This window comes from Ochotona curzoniae, unplaced genomic scaffold (assembly GCF_017591425.1).
Source record: "Ochotona curzoniae isolate NIBS_2020 unplaced genomic scaffold, NIBS_Ocur_1.0 scaffold_4506, whole genome shotgun sequence".
Classification (NCBI taxonomy): Eukaryota; Metazoa; Chordata; class Mammalia; order Lagomorpha; family Ochotonidae; genus Ochotona; species Ochotona curzoniae.
The window spans coordinates 79844611-79862969 of NW_024467119.1; the positions used below are offsets into that span (position 1 = coordinate 79844611).

The 18359-nt window shown below is 43.2% G+C and overlaps 1 protein-coding gene across 1 annotated transcript in view; it reads left to right on the plus strand.

The window, feature by feature from the left end:
- MND1 (meiotic nuclear divisions 1) overlaps positions 1-18003 on the plus strand; it is an 86361-nt gene extending 68358 nt beyond the window's left edge. Inside the window, exons 7-8 of the mRNA XM_040966807.1 lie at positions 11163-11207; positions 16866-18003. Coding sequence (XP_040822741.1) covers positions 11163-11207; positions 16866-16972 — 152 coding nt within the window. The 3' untranslated portion in view covers positions 16973-18003. The remainder of the gene's footprint in view (positions 1-11162; positions 11208-16865) is intronic.
- The last annotated feature ends 356 nt before the right edge of the window (positions 18004-18359 follow it).

The window sequence follows — 18359 nt, forward strand, 5'->3', positions numbered from 1 at the left end:
GGCTTAGGAATAAAAGGGTAAATGTCCTTCCTTCTGGTTTATGCCATTTTGTTTTGTTTTTAAAGATTTATTTGAGGACCTGGCACGGTAGCCTAGCAGCTAAAGCCTTTGCTTTCCAAATGTCAGGATCCCATATGGGTGCTGGTTCATGTACCAACTGCTCTGCTTCCCATCCAGCTCCCTGCTGTGGTCTGGGAAAGCAGCAGAAGATAGCCCAAAGTCTTGGGAACTTGCACCTGTGTGGGAGACCCAGAGGAGGCTCCTGGCTTTGGATCAGATTGGCTCTGGCTATTGTGGCCGCTTGGGGAGGTGAACCAGCAGGTGGAAGATCTTTCTCTCTGTCTCTCCTCTTTGTAAATCTGCCTTTCCAATAAAGATCTTTAAAAAAAAATGTATTTGTTTGAAAGTCAGAGGGAGAGACAGAGACCTTCCATCCACTGGTCCACCCCTGAATGGAAGCATCAGCAGAGGTTGGGCCATACTGAAGACAGGGAACAGAATTTCATCGGGGCTGCCCACCTGGCCCCAAACACTTGGACCAGCTTTCACAGCTTTTCCTAAGCTGTTAGCAGGGAGCTGAATCAAAAGTGGAGCAGGGCCCTAGTGGCTAAAGTCCTCATCTTGAACACGCCAGGATCCCATATGGGCGCCGGTTCTAATCCTGGCTGCTCCACTTCCCATCTAGCTCCCTGATTGTGGCCTGGGAAAGCAATCAAGGACGGCCCAATGCTTTGGGATCCTGCACCCATGTGGGATACCCGGAGCAAGCTCCTTGTTCCCTGCTTCGGATCGGCGCAGCACCAGCCATTGCGGTCCCTTGAGGGGAGAATCATCAGACAGAAAATCTTCCGCTCTGTCTCTCCTCCTTTGTAAAAATAAATCTTTAAAAAAAAAAATGGAGCAGCTGTGGCATGAACAGGAGCCCATAGGATATGCCAGCATCTCAGATAGTGACTGCTGGCCACATTGCAATGCCAGCCTCATTGTGCAGGTTCTATTTATTTATTTTTTTTTTTCATTCCACTAAAGATCATTTTTATGGAGAACTTATTAGAAAATACATTTTATACCTAGTAGACATGTAGAATAATTTGCTATCCCATAAACCTATACTAGATGTGAGTATGATTTTTTTCCTCAGGAATGCCTCTAAACTCCATGCACAAGAAAAACAGTCAATGTGTGTGTATCTGTAAAAACTTTATATTGACTTCAGTTCATATTTTTATGAAGATATGTCCAACTCCTCTGCTTTTAAAGTTCAGAGCAACAGATATGAAACTTCATACAGTTGCAGCACTTCTGCTTCCAGCCAAGGTATTAATGGCCTCCAGATTGATCTTTCCTGCTAAAACCAACCAAAATCTACAGAGTGCTTTTAGTAATTGCCATCAGGCTACGAAAGGCAGTGGTTCTGTGAAAAAGGAAGCAGGTAAAATGAGCCCTGCCCTTGGCCCTGCTTATTTTGCTGAGAGTTTTCCTGGCAGCAGTACGCGAAGGAGAGCCCAGGCAGGCCTCTAGTTTCCAGAGCTAAGGACATGCTGGGCTGACAGCCAGCAAGAGCAACATGGTCAGAGTTGAGAGGGTGGTGTGGGAGAGAGCAGAAACTCAGCATCCCCTATAGAGGGTGCCCCTCAGGTACCTCCTGCAGGATGGAGGAGGACCCCCAAAGCAGGGGTGCAGTGCTCCTGGAAGTCTTGCCCAATGGGACGGGATTATTAACCCTAGGTTGAACTCTGCCCTGGACCTGCCCAACAAGCTCTAAGACCAAGATTCAGAAGGATCACACTGCTGCTAAGTCACTGATACGTCCCAGAACAGAGCTAAACATTTCTGAGTACCAAACTACCTAGCAGCCAAAATGTGTGGCAATTAAGCAAAGATCACCTGGCATGCGGGAGGGCGGTGGGGGGAGGGTAGAAAATATGATTCATAATGAGACAATAATCCATTGCTGAAAACAGATCCAGCAAGTTAAATTAACAGAGCCCAAATTTGTAAGAGTTGTTACAGTTACATTGCATCTGTTGGAAACTTAAGTCGAAACACGGAAGACATTTAAAAGACATAAAAGCTACTTTGTCTGACAAGAAGAAGAGTGGATTGGATTAACATAAGATCAAATGTGACAAAAAAGAAGAAATAGTGGTTTAAAGTCATAACAATAGAAATGATCCAGAATGAAACACCCAGAAATCATTTGAAAAGCTTGCAGCAGCATGCATGATCTGCAGGACAGCCTCAGATGACGTCACGTCTGTGCTTGAAATCCTGGAAGGAGTGTGTTCAGGAAGGGGACATCGGTGAACTGGAAAAAGATCTCAAGAAACTAGCATTTACTAAAATGAAAAGTAAAACCCTACAGGTTCGGGAAACCTAAGTATTTACATAGTAAATGCCAGTCACTAAATTCAGAAAACGTTTCAACTTTAATCTTCACTCGCTCCAAATCCCCTTCCACAGGGAAATTGTTGGTTTTAAAATATTTCTTGATAATGGCTTTAATAGGATTTTTGCAATCATTTTAGTGTAGAACAGATTATGCTGGATTAAAGGATTATGAGTTTCACAAAGGGATTTTAATAGGATGTAGTTCTTATTGTGTGTGCCACCCACGTTGTAATGGCCAGGCTTATCTCTCAATCTGTCATGATTTATTTACATTGGGATACAATTGGTGATAACAGCACTCACTCACTCTGCTCTGGTCGCCATGTCTACATATCATTTTTTCTCTATAATGTCTGCAAGAATTACTGATACTTCATTAGGCCAGTTGAATTTTTGTACCCTTAAGCAAGTAAAATAGCAATTTTAATTTAAAATACTCAAGAAGTAAAAGCAATCATTTTTTTAAAGATTTAAATGGGGGCACTGCGTCACAGTAGCCCAGCAGCTAAAGTCCTCGCCTTGTACACACCAGGATCCCATATGGGTGCCGTTTGTAATCCCGGCAGCTCCGCTTCCCACCCAGCTCCCTGCTTGTGGCCTGGGAAAGCAGTCGAGGATGGCCCAAACTCTTGCAATGCTGCACCCATGTGGGAGACCTGGAAGAAGCTCCTCGCTCCTTGCTCCTGACTTCAGATCAGCTCAGCTCCGGCCATCGGGGAATGAATCTGCAGAGGAAAGATCTTTCTGTCTCTCCTTCTTTCTCTGTAAACATGCCTTTCCAGTAAAAATAAATCTTTTAAAATCTTTTACACAGATACACAGAAAGGAAGAAAGACAGAAACAGCTTCCATCTGCTGGTTCACTGCCCAAATGGCTACAACAGCTGGAAATGAGCCAGACTGAGGCTAGGAGACAAAATCTTCATCCAGGCATCCCGTGTGGGTGCAGGGACCTAAGAATTTGGGCCACATTTCACTGCTTTCCCAAACACATTAGCAGGGTGTTAGGAAGTAGATGTGATTGAATCAGTCCCCACATGGGATTCTGTCATCATAGGCAGGGGTTTAACCTGTTACACCACTGTACCAACCCACAATGAATTATTTTTTTAATTTTAGTTTAAAATTTTTATTAGGCAGACTTAGAGAAAAGAAAAGGCAAAAAGATCTTCCATCTGCTATTTCACTCCCCCAGTGGCTGCAATGGCCAAAACTGAGCTTATCAGAAGCCAGGAACCTCCTGTGGGTCTCCCATGTGAGTGCAAGAACTTGAGCCATCTTCTGCTGCTCTCCCAGGCCATAAACAGGGAGCTGGATGGGAAGCAGAACTGCCAGACATGAACCAGGGCCCATGGGATACTAACACCTAAAGGTGGAGGAGTTGCTGATTCAGTTTAGTTTTAGCCATTAGGACCATAGTTAAATGAGACCTGATTTTAAAAAGTAGTAGAAATTAAGTTCTTACAAAAATTCTTGAAACTAAATAATGTTTGAATATTTGACAGGGCCCCAGCACAGTAGCGTAGTGGCTAAAGTTCTTGCTTTGCATGCTCTAGGATCTCATATGGGTACTGATTCATGTCCTAGATATTCCACTTCCCATTCAGTTCCCTACTGATCTTTCTCTCTGTCTCTCCTCCTCTTTCTGTAAATCTGTCTTAATGAATAAATGAATAAATAAGTAAGTAAATAAATAAATGAATAAATAAAATCTTTAAGAAGTACTGAAGTACTTCAGAGGCCTGTGCAGTGGCTCTACTGGCTGATCATCCACCTGCAAGTGCCAGCATCACATAGAAGCCCCAGTCTGTCCCAGCTGCTGCACTTCCCATCCAACTCCCTGCTTATTGCCTGGGAAAGCAGTGGACAATGACCCAAGTCGTTTGGCCCCTGCATTTGTTTGGGAGACCCAAAAGAGGTTCCTGGTTTCTGGTTCCTGGCTTCTGATCACCTCAGCTCTGCCATTGCAGGCACTTCAGAGTAAGCCAACTGAGGCAAGATCTTTGTCTCTGTCTCTCCTTTCTCTGTAAATCTGTTTTTCCAACAAAAATAAATAACTCTTTAAAAGATCACAGTCTGTATTAGAATGCCATCTCAAGTCCCAGTTGCTCCACTTCACATCAGCTGTCTGCTGTTAGTGTACCTGGGAAGGCACCAGGTGATGGCCCAAGTATTGGGTTCCTAGTATCCGTGTGGACCACTGAGATGGTGCCCTGGGTTCCTGACTCTCTAGCTTTCTCAATCCTTATCTTTCAGCCACTGGGGTAACATGTGAATGGATAAGTACTTTCTCTCTCTTTTCCTCCCACCCCTAATTCTTCCTTTCTAAAAATATCAATACAGCCTCATAAAATGTTGTGAAAATTATTAGAATACATGAATGCCAGATGACAATGAAAATGGTGAGTAGTATCTGAAATTTCACTTTTCTAGATAGGTTCAAAAACATTGTCACAATCTACTTTTAACAGCTCTGGAAACTTCTGGAGCGTGTTGGAGGACAGTGGCTGAAGACTGACCCTGGTGGTATTTTGAGTTGCTTTCTTCATCTCAGCAGTAACTTTCCGAGATCACAGACAGCATTTGCTGTGGTCCGAGGGAGCGTGCTGCATGTGGAGTTCTGTAAAAGGGTCATGACTAAAGAACTGCCTGGAAGATACCAGTGAAAACAGTGTCTTTATTTAACCTGGCAAAGAGCCCAGTTCTATTATCTTCTCCTTAGGAAGTGTTTGTATAAAGCAATTAATGGGCAAGGCTTTTAACTTCACGACTGTCTTTTGTGGTGTTTAACAGTTAAGGCAAATAGTAGACTCATCAAAAACTTAAAAGTAATTGAAGAACGTACCTGTGGTTGCCTCAAAGTAGCATGTTCCTGAAAATCTAGAATGCTACATGTATGCTTAGGCTTTCCCACACAGTGGAAATCAGAGAAGGTTCAGAGCTCCCACCTTGGGCTGACCTTGATGCCCTGTGCATTAAGAAGTGGAAATGGAGGCAGAGTTGTAGGTTGTGCGAGTGTCGAAATTGTGCCCCCCCCCACACACACAAAAGCCTTGGCAGACCCTTTTTCAAGAAGACCTCTTGGCAGAGCTTTAGTCTAAGTGTTTAAGGAAATTTCCTGTGTAGTCCACAGCTGACTAAAGATTTGAGTAAAGATGAGTAGAGATTTGAGTGTCCACACTCAACAAAGAACATAGTCTCCCAAATTAGTTCAGAACAGGCACTAAGCAAAGAAGTGTAACAATTACAGCAAGCCACAAGGCTGAGAAAGGGTGAGGTTAATTTTTCAGCGTTGTCTTATGATATTTTAAATTGTTCTTGAGGAAACTCAGGTACTAGGCTTACTAGACAAATGCTTTAAGTCAACTGTTTAAATATGCTTGGAGGAATGATGTTTGAAGAACAAATGGAAAGTCTAAGAATGCTATCTCATAGGACAAATCCATAAACACAATCTTTACAACTAACCACATAGAAAATCTAGAGTCAAAAGCTGTAGTAACTGAAATGAAAATTTCGCTGCAAGAGTTTATAGCAATTTTAAACAGGAAGAAGAAAAATCAGTAAACTTAAAGGTAGTTCAGTTTGAATTTTCTAACTGAAGAAAAAGGTAGACATTTTAGAAGAAACTTAGAGATCTGTGGGGTGTCACCAGGAGTGCCAATATGCACAATGGAAATTCCAGAAGCAAAGGAGTATAAGGGGCAGAAGTAACATTTGAAGAATTAACAGCTGAAGTTTTATGAAAAACATTGGTCTGCATACATTCCCTAAAGCTAAAAACAAAGAGAATCTTGAAAGCAACAACAAAAAACAACAAATGTATCACAAACAGTGGGTCTTTAATAAATTAGCAACTTATTTCTTGTTGGAAACTCTGGAGGTTAAAAGCACTTGGGGTGACACTTTTAAAGTACTGCAAGGGGGCCGACACTGTGGCTTAGAAGGGTTACCCTATAACCGGCATGTGGCCATCCGTATGGGCGTGGTTCATGTCTCCATCCTGCTCGCTGCTAATGTGCCTGAAAAAACAAGGGAAGAAGCCCACATGCTACGCCCATGTGGAAGACCTAGAAGGAACTTCAGACTTCAGCCTGACCCAGCCCTGGCCATTGTGGCCATTTGAGGGAATGATGGAAGATGAATTTCTTTGTAATTCTACTTTTCAAATAAATTTCTGGAAAATTCTAGTTGCTGAAAGGAAAACCAGGCAACCAGAACTGCTATATTAAAAAAATTTTTTTTTGTTACTTCAAATATAAAAGGCGATGTAAGGTGTTTGTAAGGTGTTTTCTGGTTGATCAGGCGTTGTGTGGAAGGTTAGGCTGCCACTGACACCTGCATCCCATTCAGAGTCTGGAACTGAGTTTGGCAGTACTTGGGATCCAGATACTTGGGGCAGACGTGTTAGGGTTAGAGTTAAACATCTCATGTTGTTGTACCAGTTTAAAAGTGGCTTTTCCGGGCCCGGCAGCATGGCCTAGCAGCTAAAGTCCTCACCTTGCACGCCTGGTATCCCATATGGGCGCTGGTTCTAATCCTGGCAGCTCCACTTCCCATCCAGCTCCCTGCCTGTGGCCCGGGAAAGCAGTCAAGGACGGCCCAAAGCCTTGGGACCTTGCACCCACGTGGGAGACCCAGAAGAGGTTCCTGGATCCTGGCTTCGGACCGGCATAGCATCGGCCGTTGTGCTCACTTGGGGAGTGAATCATCGGACGGAAGATCTTCCTCTCTGTCTCTCTTCCTCTCTGTATATCTGACTTTGCCATAAATAAATAAATCTTTTTTCTAAAAAGTGGCTTTTCCACTTTCAGTGGAGTTCTCTGCTAATGTACGTGGGAAAAATCAGATGATGGCTCAAGTTCTTGGTTTTGAGTCCCTGTCACATACGTGAGAGACTGAGATGGAGTTCACGCCAGACTTTGACCTGGCTCAGCCCTCGCTTTTGTTGAGGGAAATGAACTAACTGATTGGTTCTTTCTGTCTTGGTCACTTGACCTTCCAAATGAACGCATCTTTAAAAAAATAATAATGTTCTGTAAACAGAAAAAAAAAAAAGAAGTATTGCTTGGCATAATTCTGCCTAAATAAAATGAATAATAATATATTCTTAAGCAAATAATAACTAAAACTCACTCATTAGCAAGCCTACCAAAAATACTAATGGGAGTCCATCAGATACCTGACCATTGCTTCTTCAGCAAGAAGGAATGTATCACACTGATACAGATTACTGCATAGGTAAATATTAAGGGCAATGCAAAGAGCCGTCAAGAAGTTCATAGAAATGTGTATTATGAAACAACGAGGTATAGATTTAGAAAAAAAACATTGTATCCAAATAAACTTTAAAATTTACTTAAAAAGCCTAGGAACAGAGACAGACAGATCTTCCAGCCGGTGCATACAAGGAAAGGATTTAGCCACTAGGCTACTGTGCTGAACCCTGAAAAACTTTTAAAAGTAATTTTAGGGCCTGGCACGGTGGTGCAGTGGTTAAGGTCCTCGCCTTGTACTCCCGGGATCCCATATGGGCACCGGTTCTAATCCCGGCGGCCCCACTTCCCATCCACTCCCTGCCTGTGGCCCGGGAAAGCAGTTGAGGACAGCCCAAAGGTTTGGGACCCTGCACCCGTGTGGGAGACCCGGAAGAGGCTCCTGGCTTCAGATCGGCATAGCATCGGCCGTTGTGCTCACTTGGGGAGTGAATCATCAGACGGAAGATCTTCCTCTCTGTCTCTCCTCTCTGTATATCCACCTTTCCAATAAAAATAAAATAAATCTTTAAAAAAAAAAAAGTACTTTTAAAAGATTCATTTTATTTGGCAGAGAGAGTTACATAGAAGTAGAGGTTAAATCAATGTCTCTGGGATGTTGTTGCTGCAGATGGTAGCTTTGCGTGATATGCCACAGGAAAACTTTAACTAGAAAAACTGAAGACCAGGGTTAGTGTTTGATTAAAATAATGACTAAATCAGAGCCTGGCATGACGTCCTACTTCAAATTCCAGCTTCCTGTTAATGTGAACCTTTCAAGGCAGCAAGTCACAGCTCAAGAACTTGGTTCCCAGCCACTCTGCTCCTCCTGGCTTTGTCCTGGTCTGACCTTGTCTGTCGCAGGCGTTTAGAGAATAAACCAGTGGATGGAAGATCTCATCTGTCTACTAGCCTGGGCATTCAAATAAAGAGTTTTGGGAAAAAAAAAAGAAGTCTCAAGTTATGACAATCGGTATTGGAAAAGGGAACACTGCTCTTGACTTTAGAGACAGTGGCGGTAACTCAAGACGCTGGGTTCTGGCCACTGACATGGAAACTTGGATTGAGTTCTTGGCTCCCAGCTTTAGTCCAACCTACCTGCTGCAGCCATTTGAGTAGTGAACAAGTGAATTAGATTTTTATTCATCTCTGTTTCCGTCTTTTTGTGTGTGTTTTCCAATTAATATAAATAAATAATAAGCACAACAGGATGCTATTTCACTGTTATTAGGATATCTGTAATTTTTTTTTAATGGAGAATAGCAGGTCCTGACAAATGGGCGGAGAAATTGGACCTCTTAAATTGCTGGTAGGATTGTGAAATGGTGAAGACATTTTGGAAAACTGTACGTGCTCTGCAGATATTATACACAGCTATCATGTGAACTATCATGCCATTCCTAAACATACACTTAAGAGAACTGAAAATTCATTCACACTTTATTACTCATAATAGTGGAAACTCACATTGTCCACCAACAGATGGATAAGAAAATTGTAGAATGTAATTTAGCAACAATAAAACCAAAATATGGATACATAGTACGACATAGCTGAACCTTGAGAGTGTTGTACTAAGTGATAGGCACCAGACACCAGAGACCACAAATTACATGTTCATTTGTGTGCAACGTCCACAAAAGGGAAATTGATAAAGACACAGTTGATTAGTGGTTGCCGAGGACTGGGAGGATGGGGAACGTTGAGTGCTCATTAAGACAAGGTTTCCCTTCCAAGTGATGAAATGTGCTGTAATTAGGTGGTGCTGGTATAACTGTACAAACATAACTTTAAGACCACTGAATTATACTTAATATGGTAAAATCTTTGGAATGTAAGATGCCGGTTGGAGTCCCCACATCCCATCTCGGAGTGTCTCGTTTGAGTCCTAGCTCCACTGGATTTCAGCTGGTTGTTAATGTGTGTGCAACAGCAGTGATGACTCGGGTCCTTCAGTCCTGCCAGCCCCTCTGGAGACCTGGAAGGAGCTCTCAGCCTCTGGCTTTGGCCTGCCCAGCCACAGCTGTTGTTGGTGATAGGATTATACAGTATGTGGAAGATACCTCTGCATGTCTCTGCCTTTCAAATAAATAAGAATATCTTCAAAATAAATGCCATCATTGTAGGTCATCCTTATGTCCATAGCTTTATTAAGCACTATACAGCTTAACTTAAAAGACAAAGTATGTGAGATAAATTTAATAGAAAGATGTCTACTTAAATGTATTAAATTATAAATATTTTCTTCTATAGGGTTTTTAAGACTTATTTACTTTTATTGCAAAGTCAGATATATAGGGAAGAGGAGAGACAGAGAATGATCTTCCATCTGTTGATTCACTACCCAAGTGACCACAACGGCCGGAGCTGTGCCAATCCGAGGCCAGAAGCCAAGAGCTCTTCCGGGTCTCCCACGCAGGTGCAGGGTCCCAAGACTTTGAGCTGTGCTTGACTGCTTTCCCAGGCCACAAGCAGAGAGCCAGATGGGAGGCTGGTCTGCCAGGATTAGAACCGGCACCCATATGGGATCCTGGGGCATTGAAGGCAAGGACTTTAGCTGCTAGGTGACGGCACCAGGCCCACCAGTAACGCTTTACACTTAATCTTAGCCAAAAAGCCGAAAAGCAATCCACCAGTAACTTTTTTAATTACCTTTTTAAAAATTTGTTTAGAAGAGTGATAAAGAGAGGTCTGCTATCTGCTGGTTCAGTCTCCCAAACTGTCACAATAGCCAGGACTAGGGCAGCCAGGAACTCCATCTGGATCTCGTGCATTGCTTGGAAGGAGTCCAGCAACTTGGGCCGTCTGTTGCTGCTTTCTCGGGTGCATTAATAGCAAGTTGGAGCAAAAGTGGAGCAGGTGGACTAACTGGCATGCTTATAGGGATGCTGGTTTTTCAAGTAGCCGCATAGTCCCATGTACCGCAGCATCAGTCCTCATCACTTAAAAGAACATGTGCTCCCCTGATTCACTTCCCAGCTGCCTGTAACAAAGGGCTGAGTCATGGCTGAAGCTAGGAACTAGAACCTGAATCCAGGTCTCCCGCATGAGCAGCAGGAACTCGGTTACCTGAGCCATCACTGCTGCTTGCTTTGGCAGGAAGCTGGGCATCAGACACAGGGCCTCCCGCATAGCGTACCAGCATTTTAACCAGGCAAAAATCAGCTCTGCTACACTGTTCAAGGTCAGATTCATTATGACCCAATAATTTATATATAGCAAAAGTGTTACCTTTCATTTGATAGTATTTTGGTATAAGTTGTATGAAGTAATGTGTCATATTAACTCTTCACAACTAATGCAACCACAACTTCTAAAAGTTGGAGAATTTGAACAGGTTTGTAAGATAACAGTGTTATGTTGCTCTTTGAGCTGTTTTTCATGATTATTTCATATATAAATCTTATAAAATGTATCTATTACGTGGAAATTTTACTCTTGTTCGAGAAAGCAATTATACAGTCAGCTAAAGATGATTATTTATATTATAAACTTACATGTGTACTTTTCTCTTAAGGCCAAGCAAATAAAGTAGCCAAAGAGGCCGCTAACAGATGGACCGGTACGTATCTCGATGGCACTGCTCTCATTAAGCACCTTGCAGTTTTACAGTGTGAAGCCAGCTGCCTTTGTTCAAGAAAGGATTTTGCTGTAGATGCATGCATTACTCGAGGTTTTTTTTTTTCATCTATTTAATTATTTGCTTGGGATTTTGTAAGTATCAGGTCTTTTTTAACTTTTGCATTTAGAAGATACTCATACATTTTTGAAGAGCTTCATAGAATCCTGAAGATTTGCAAAAAAAAAAAAAAGTGTCATTGCAAATAGTATCACTGATTGAGGGCTGACTGTGTGTCTAGTTACGGGAGGGAGTCTGGAACATTTGCCAAAGTAACATTGTGAGGTTGGTATGATTAGTCTCCATAATGTTTAGGAAGAAACTAAGACCCTTGGGACTCCAAGGCCACAAGTGCACCTGTCAGAGGTGCAGGCCATGAATCCAGAGTCCAAGCTCTTGCTCGGCCTGCTTTCGTGTAACTGCTGGACTAGCCCATTTGCCAGGGAGTCACCTACGATGTAGTCCAAGAAATGGAAGCTCACAAGGCAGTGTCCACGTCTGAAGGCTTAACACGAAGTTAATAAATGGTCATTTCTGGGAGATATATAAAAGTATGATTCATATTGTTAAACTTTCTCAGAGAATTTTACTGGTGCTTTTCTCATATTTAATTATAAGCTAATGATAATTAAAGTTTTCCAGCCTGCTCAGTCCATAATGCCTTCACTCATATTACTCATCTCATTTTGTTCCTGTGAGAAAACAGAGATAAGATTAAGTTGATAGAGAGGTGCCCAAAGCTCACAGCGATGCATTTAGGTAAAGGATAGCAATCATTAATGAAAGAACAGGCTTAAGCCAAGTGTCCTTGACATCCCATGCAGGCCCCTGTTTCACAAGCCTAATCATTGTTTTCTAGTCTATTTTAGAATTAAGAACATCAGTAAGGTAGATATAATTGGCCGTTGAAGTCCTATAAAGTTGTAATTGTATTTATTAGAAAATTGCTTCTTTTTTTTGTTTTAAGGTTTATTTATTTGAAAGTCTGAGTGGGCGAGACAGATTTCTCATTCACTGACTCACTTCCCAGATGGCTGCAAGGGCCAGGGCCGGACAAGACTGAAGCCAGGAACCAAGAGCTTCATCATTCTACCCAGGCCATTGGGATAGTGTGGACTGGAAGTGAAAGAGCCAGGGGCACAAAACAGTGCCCCCAAAAGATGCTGGCATCGCAGGTGGCAACTTTATCCACTGTGCTACAATACTGGCCCCTACAGAATTATTATTTTTTTTAAAGATTTATTTTTATTATTTTTTTAATTGGAAAGGCGGATATACAGAGAGGAGAGACAGAGAGGAAGATCTTCCGTCCGATGATTCACTCCCCAAGTGAGCGCAATGGCCGATGCTATGCCAATCCGAAGCCAGGAGCCTCTTCCGGGTCTCCCACGCAGGTGCAGGGTCCCAAAGCTTTGGGCCGTCCTCGACTGCTTTCCCGGGAGCTGGATGGGAAGCGGGGCCGCCGTGATTAGAACCGGCGCCCATATGGGATCCCGGGCGTGCAAGGCGAGGACCTTAACCACTTGCGCCACTGCGCCGGGCCCCAGAATTATTTTTTACACAGGATAATGCTTTAGCAGTAAGGATGAAAGAGGGTAAAAACAGCCATTAACATTTAAAAGAGAGGGTAACAAAATGTCTTACAAACTATTGGTAAATTGTAAATACAATACTAATGTAAGAGAAATTAAAATTTTTGAGCATGAATTAAGAACCAAAAGGACTTTTTAAGTTAAAAATAAGAGAGTCTTAAGGTGATTTCGCCCAGTGATATAGAGCAAGGCAGCTGCATGCTGAGTGGGAAGAGCAATCACATACATGTAGTGGGAGGATGCTTTGAAGGAAGCCAGCTGAGCCCTTCCGTGCTGCTTGCCCTCTGGAACATCTCTGAACCTGCTTCCTTCTCCGTCCAGCCTGGATAATGACTTCTCACGGTCAGGGCCATAGAGTAGCAAAGGTCTGCCGGCCCCATAACACAATTTTTTTCTTATCTGTTTGCTTTCCAATCCCACATAGGCATCCAAAGTTATTAGAAAAGCAGTTGGAACAAGCTTTCCCTCTTGTGTTATTATCTGCAGAAGAACCTGGAGCTTTTAAAGCACTGTGGGAGGCAGGTATTTTTAGAACTAGAGAAGCAGCTGTTGAGAAGCCTGCTTCCAGCGGAGGCTGCAGCCTACTCCCATCCACCTAAGGCCTGCTGGGACACGATGGAGGCCGTGGAGAAAGCAGAAAGCTCAGGGTCAGTCTCACTAGCACCTACGACTCAAGACTGCCTTATCGCTGTTAGTTAAGGTGTGCTTTCTGTTTACTCAGGAAAGTCATTAAAATGTATGTAGAATTGTGAACAGCGGCTGTGTAAGGAATGAGAGCTTACTTTGGGAGTATTACAAGGACGCTTCAAAGATACGTGGAGAGGCAGGCATTTGACCTCGTCGTTAAGATGCTGGTTACATCACCCGAGCCCGATATTAGAGTACCTGGGTCTGATACTCACTTCTGACTCCTGACTCTGGCTTCGTGAAATGCAGACTGTGGGAGGCAACAGGTAACAGCTCAGGTGGTTAGGTCCCGCTGCCCATGTGGGACACACAGATTGAGTTCTGGCTTCAAGCTTCACCACAGCCCATCCCAGCGATGCGGGCATCGAGAGAGTAAGCCAGGAAGTGGGGCTACACCTGCCTCTGTTGAACTTCCATTATATATAGAAATACCACCACTAAATGTTGTGTGACAGCAAGAATCCATAGTAACAGACTATAGCATGTGGAAAGCTTGTTTAATAATCAACCTAGATTTTTTTTTTTCTTTTCGAAGAGCCACTTTGACTTACATACAGAGCACAGATCTCATGCATTTTATGCATGCAGTCTTAAACCCAGAATGATGCTTCTCTCTTTCCCGCCTGGATGGTGCCAGAGAGACTCCGAAGGGGACCAGTGTGAGTTCCAAAACACAGCCTCAGTGCAAATGATATTGCCTGGCCTGCTCCTATAGGTGTCTTGGCCATACCGCTGAATGAACAAATTCTTTCTGTCTTAACATACTTCTTTAAAAATAACCAAAAAGTTCATTTGTTATCCATTTATAGAAGTTTCTACATAACAGGAAAATGATTTGATAGGGAAGGAGCTCGCCTATCTGGAAGGTAGCTTAAGGTCAGATATCTAGCGGCCAAGGAAGTGTTCCATCAGTCACCTTTTAATAGGTCCGTTAGAGGTCTGACGCAGTAGCCTAGCGGTTAAAGTCCTCGCCTTGCACGCGCCAGGATACCATATGGGTGCCAATTATAATCTTGGCGGCCCCGCTTCCCATCCAGCTCCCTGTTTGTGGCTAGGGAAAGCAGTCGAGGATGGCCCAACGCTTTGGGACCCTGCACCTGCATGGAAGATCCAGAAGAGCCTCCTGGCTTCAGATTGGCGCAACTCCAGCCATTGTGGCCATTTGGGGAGTAAACCAGCAGATGGAAGATCTTCCTCTCTTTCTCTCCTCCTCTCTGTTCATCTGACTTTGCAATAAAAATAAATTTAAAAAAATAGGTCCATTAGACGTCACTATCGAGGTTTTTATTTATAGTGACTTGAATATGCATCACTTCTCGGTCTTTTGGCTAAGATTAAGTGTAGTAATGTGAACATGGATGATGGCGTCTTGTCCCATGTGAGCCCGGGACCGAGACCGTTCAGTAGCTCTGCTCAAGTGCTTCATTTCCTATCTTCTCATCTGATTCTGTTCCCTGCAAGCTTCCCAAAGGGTCGTGTCAGCTCTCGTGCCCCATAAAGCCTCCTGTGTTTCCCTATGGGGCCTTTGCTGGAAGCAGTACACGGAATACTTGGCCTCTTCTCTGTGGCACAGACACTACTTTGGAAGTATTTGTAATTATTTTTCTCTATATTTGAAGCTATTCCTTCATACCTGTACCACTCTGAGTACCTGTCTGTCATAGCAGTGGGAAGGAAGAACGGACTATGTAGACATGATAGAACTAAGGGAGTTTGTTGTACTTTTGGTGTCATCTCTTAGGCTGTTAGGCAAAGTAGAGATCTGTTTTGAGTTTTCTATAACATTATAATTGAAACATGAAGACATTTTATTAATCTAGTTCACAGGATGTGATAGTGTTTACCTTAGAAATAAAACATTTGTTTATTTTTATTTGAAAGGCTAATTTTACAGAAAGAGAAGGAGATCTATAGAAGAAAATCTTCCATCCACTGGTTCGCTCCCCAAGTGTCTACAGTGGCCACAGCTGAGCCAATCCAAAGCTAGGAGCCAGGAGCTTCCTCTGCGTCTTCCACATGGGTACTGGGTACCAAGGACTTGGGCCATCCTCCACTGCTTTCCTAGGTAATAATCAGAGAGCTGGATTGGAAGTGGAAAGCTGGCACCATAGGACCTGTAGCAGTGGAGGACATCCCAAAGCCTTGGGACCCTGTACCCACATGGGAGACCCAGAAGAGGCTGGCTCCTGGCTTTATATCAGCTCAGTTCCATTCATTGTGGCCACCTGGGGAGTGAACCAGCAGACAGAAGATCTTTCTCTCTGTATCTCTTCCCTGTACATCTGCCTTTCTAAAAAGTAAATAAATCTTAAAAAAAAAAAAAAATCTGTTTCTTCACCATCCTGGATGCTTGCAGTCCGTGATCAACAGATGCAGTTAAGCCAGGCTGGAGCCAGGAGCTTCATCTGGGTCTCCCACTTAGGTGGCAGGGCCCAGACACCTTAGGCCATGTTCTGCTTTCCCAGGCCATTAACAGGAAGCTAGATCGAAAGGCAAGCAGCTGAAACATGAACTGGCACCCACAACGGATGCTGGCATAACAGCCACTATGCCACTCTGATGGTCCCTAATAATACATTTTAATTGTATGTGTAAATGTGCACATTAATGAAATCTAATAAAGCCTGTTGTTCCCAGGTACAGCACTGTTAGCATTTCAGTGCTGCCTGCACCTCAGTGCCTGTACATAGACCCTCCCCAAGGGGAAGACTTGCAGTAGGTTGCTACTAGTTTTGTCTGTTGTTACACTGGCAGGATGAGGATCTTTCACCAAGTCTCTAAACAGAGTTTGATTTAATTCCTTGGGAATTATTCCTTTACATAGATGTAACACTTACAGTGGTGAAGCGAAATTTAAATCGTGCTGAGCGGGGACACTGAGGCCACATCTGTTGCTGTTAGTCTTAAGGGAGGAGGACCCCCTTCCCTCCTCTTCCTCCTCTTCCTCTCCTGCACACTAGCCAGATTGTGTGGAAGCCATTACCCTTAGCAGGGGGAGGAGGAAGGATCTGGAGAAAATGTGCCCCTGGGGGCCCTGAGAGCAGGCAGCTCCTGCTCCTGGGGTGACAGAGCCCTGGGCCCTGCTGTGGGCATGTGGCAGGGACACCACGAACCTGTCCTTGTCTTCATAGTGTCTTCATGAGTTCTTGAACAGCAGTTAGCAGAATTTCACAATATTGTGATGCCTTTCACTTGTTCAAAATACAGGAAATTTCTTATTACAGCACATCTAAAAGTACCAAAATGATGAAAAGAGCAGTGAAGTGTTTCATGATTGTGATTTGGTTTTGATTTTCAAAATATTTCTTGGTTTTCTTTATAGATAACATCTTTGCAATAAAGTCTTGGGCCAAAAGAAAATTTGGATTGGAAGAAAATAAAATTGATAAAAATTTTGGAATCCCCGAAGACTTTGACTACCTGGACTGAGTCGCTTGCTGCTGGGGATCTGGGAACTTGTGACTGTCTCAGTCTCTGATGCTTCCTGCCCAGTGTGCTGAATTGCCGCTACCTGTCAGTGTATCTGTCACTCTTTGTATTCTAAATAAAGTGTAAAGTCCAGATGTTCTTCACCCTTTTTGGCAAAAGAAAACAAGGGGGAACCATGTGAGTAGAGCCATCTGTCTACTCAATGGAATGAGGTTGACTGATGATATCTTAAAGATCAAAGTGTTGACATGAGAACTTTTTGGTGTTGTTTGATTGCTTTAGTAAGTGCCATGCCTGCATTGGAAGGCCCTGTCATACATACACACTTATATATAAATTTTGGAAGTAACCCTAAAACCTTGAGGACCGTTTGGCTGGATCCCCACATCTGGTGGACACTGGGTATGTGTGACACTGTCTACCACGTCATCTCTGCACGTTACTCACAGAGGAAGTCACTTCAACGTAGAAGAGGTTTCAGTGGCATCAAGTGGGAATAAGCGAACGGCCTTCTGTCCTGATTTTTGTACTTTTTATATGGTATGCTTGGCTGTATATGTGCAGCACACATCATCAACTCCGTAGACTTACTGAATATTTTAAGTATATGTGCTGCCAAAGCGAGCACATACTTACTGAATATTTTTTAACTCAAAGAAGAATGGATCGCAAAATAACATTTCCCACGTTTGTGTATGTCATTTCCATTTGATAGAGTATTTGCAAACACTCCAAAACAAAGGGGTTAAAATACCATGAGCATAACGCCCTTTACACACATGTCTTTATGTTTTATTTTTCACTATGTCCAATTTTGATACTCTGAAGGAACTAGAATGAAACACTCCATGTACCTGAAATGACCCAGATGGCATGCACACCATTTGCTGGTGAATCGCGTTTATGCTGCTGGCAGTTGCTCTGGCCTCAGTCACTTCCTGGAGGTGGGCAGGAGCAAATGGCCCATCTTTCTTTGTACTGGAGGCTGATTCATGTGGCTTCAAGGAACCAGCTCTCCTCGTAGCAGAGAAAGGATTGGAGGAAAAGAGAACGGACAAGAAAGAATAACCCACCGTAGTACACACAAGTGTTTCCCCAAATACTAGGAATTGCAGAATGTTCTCATTTGCTGTTACTGAGGATTACTGCTTCCTTGTTTCCAAAGAAAGTATATGAGATGTGTGTGTTCAGAAAGTAACCACTAATGGTTTTGTACAGATGTACTATTACATGTGTTTAAGCAGCTTTAAAAATGATGTATTTGAGAAGCAAAGAGAGAGCCTTTCCTCTGGTTCATTTCCCACACTGGCCCAAACTGAGTGAGGCTGAAAAGAGCTATAAATTCAGTCCCCAAATTTAGCATCCCTCAGGGGTGGCAGGGACCCAG